Source organism: Alligator sinensis, unplaced genomic scaffold, assembly GCF_000455745.1.
Source record: "Alligator sinensis unplaced genomic scaffold, ASM45574v1 scaffold611_1, whole genome shotgun sequence".
Taxonomy (NCBI): domain Eukaryota; kingdom Metazoa; phylum Chordata; order Crocodylia; family Alligatoridae; genus Alligator; species Alligator sinensis.
This window is the reverse complement of record NW_005842332.1, coordinates 824,368-825,169: the sequence shown is the minus strand read 5'-3', so window position 1 is coordinate 825,169 and position 802 is coordinate 824,368. Positions and strand designations below refer to the sequence as shown.

The 802-nt window shown below is 41.4% G+C and overlaps 1 protein-coding gene across 1 annotated transcript in view; it reads right to left on the bottom strand.

The window, feature by feature from the left end:
• COL5A1 (collagen type V alpha 1 chain) overlaps positions 1–802 on the bottom strand; it is a 232,973-nt gene that overhangs the window by 175,697 nt on the left and 56,474 nt on the right. The window contains 1 exon segment of the mRNA XM_014522254.2: positions 528–695. Coding sequence (XP_014377740.1) covers positions 528–695 — 168 coding nt within the window.

Below are 802 nucleotides of genomic sequence, written 5' to 3'. Positions count from 1 at the left end.
GCATATTAATGCCATTTTTTTTCCTAATAAAAAAAGACTTTTTGTCCAAAAATAACTTGAGATTACCTGTCCTTGTGGGGTGTTCTGTGATTAGGATTTGTATTATGATAGCACGCTAGAGCCCCTTATAAAAGGACCAGTGCTCCATTGTGCTTGGAGGTATAGCCACTTAAAACAAAGGTATCCCCCAGCTCTGGGCACCATCCGTGCCTCGCTTCACAGCGCAATGCCAACTTGTGAGAAGCCACAGACATGAAGAGATGTGAGCACTGGTACACTACATCTTCCCTAGACAACCCTTTCCAGTGAAGAAAAATAAGTATAGCTGATTAGACAGTCTGCTTGAACAAAAATAGCATAAACTTTCCCAGCCAACATGCACATGCACACGCACACACACACACACTCTCTCTCTCTCTCTCTCTCAAGGAAGGATGCAGTGCCCAAACTTTAAAAATCAAGGAGATAAGGTAAAACACCAGTTACGTTAGCGGCAACTTCCAAATAAAAAAAGACATTCCTCTTACCAGGATATAGCTGCTTTGTTGGTGCACTGAGCTGAGCATCTTTTGTTACTCGGTAAGCAACATCTGCTTCTTTTGAAGATCTTCTGCTTGTGCAAAAACCTGCTGTTTTTGTTATACCGTCAGGTAAATTAGGAAAATCTAACACCTTCAAGAGATCTGCAGGTTCCGCTGCAAAGAAGAAAGGAGAAACTGGAGTTAGCGAGCAAAAAGGATCCACATCTGCAAAGACACTAAATGAGAACAGTCATCATTAAGAACCATTTTAAAACAACAAC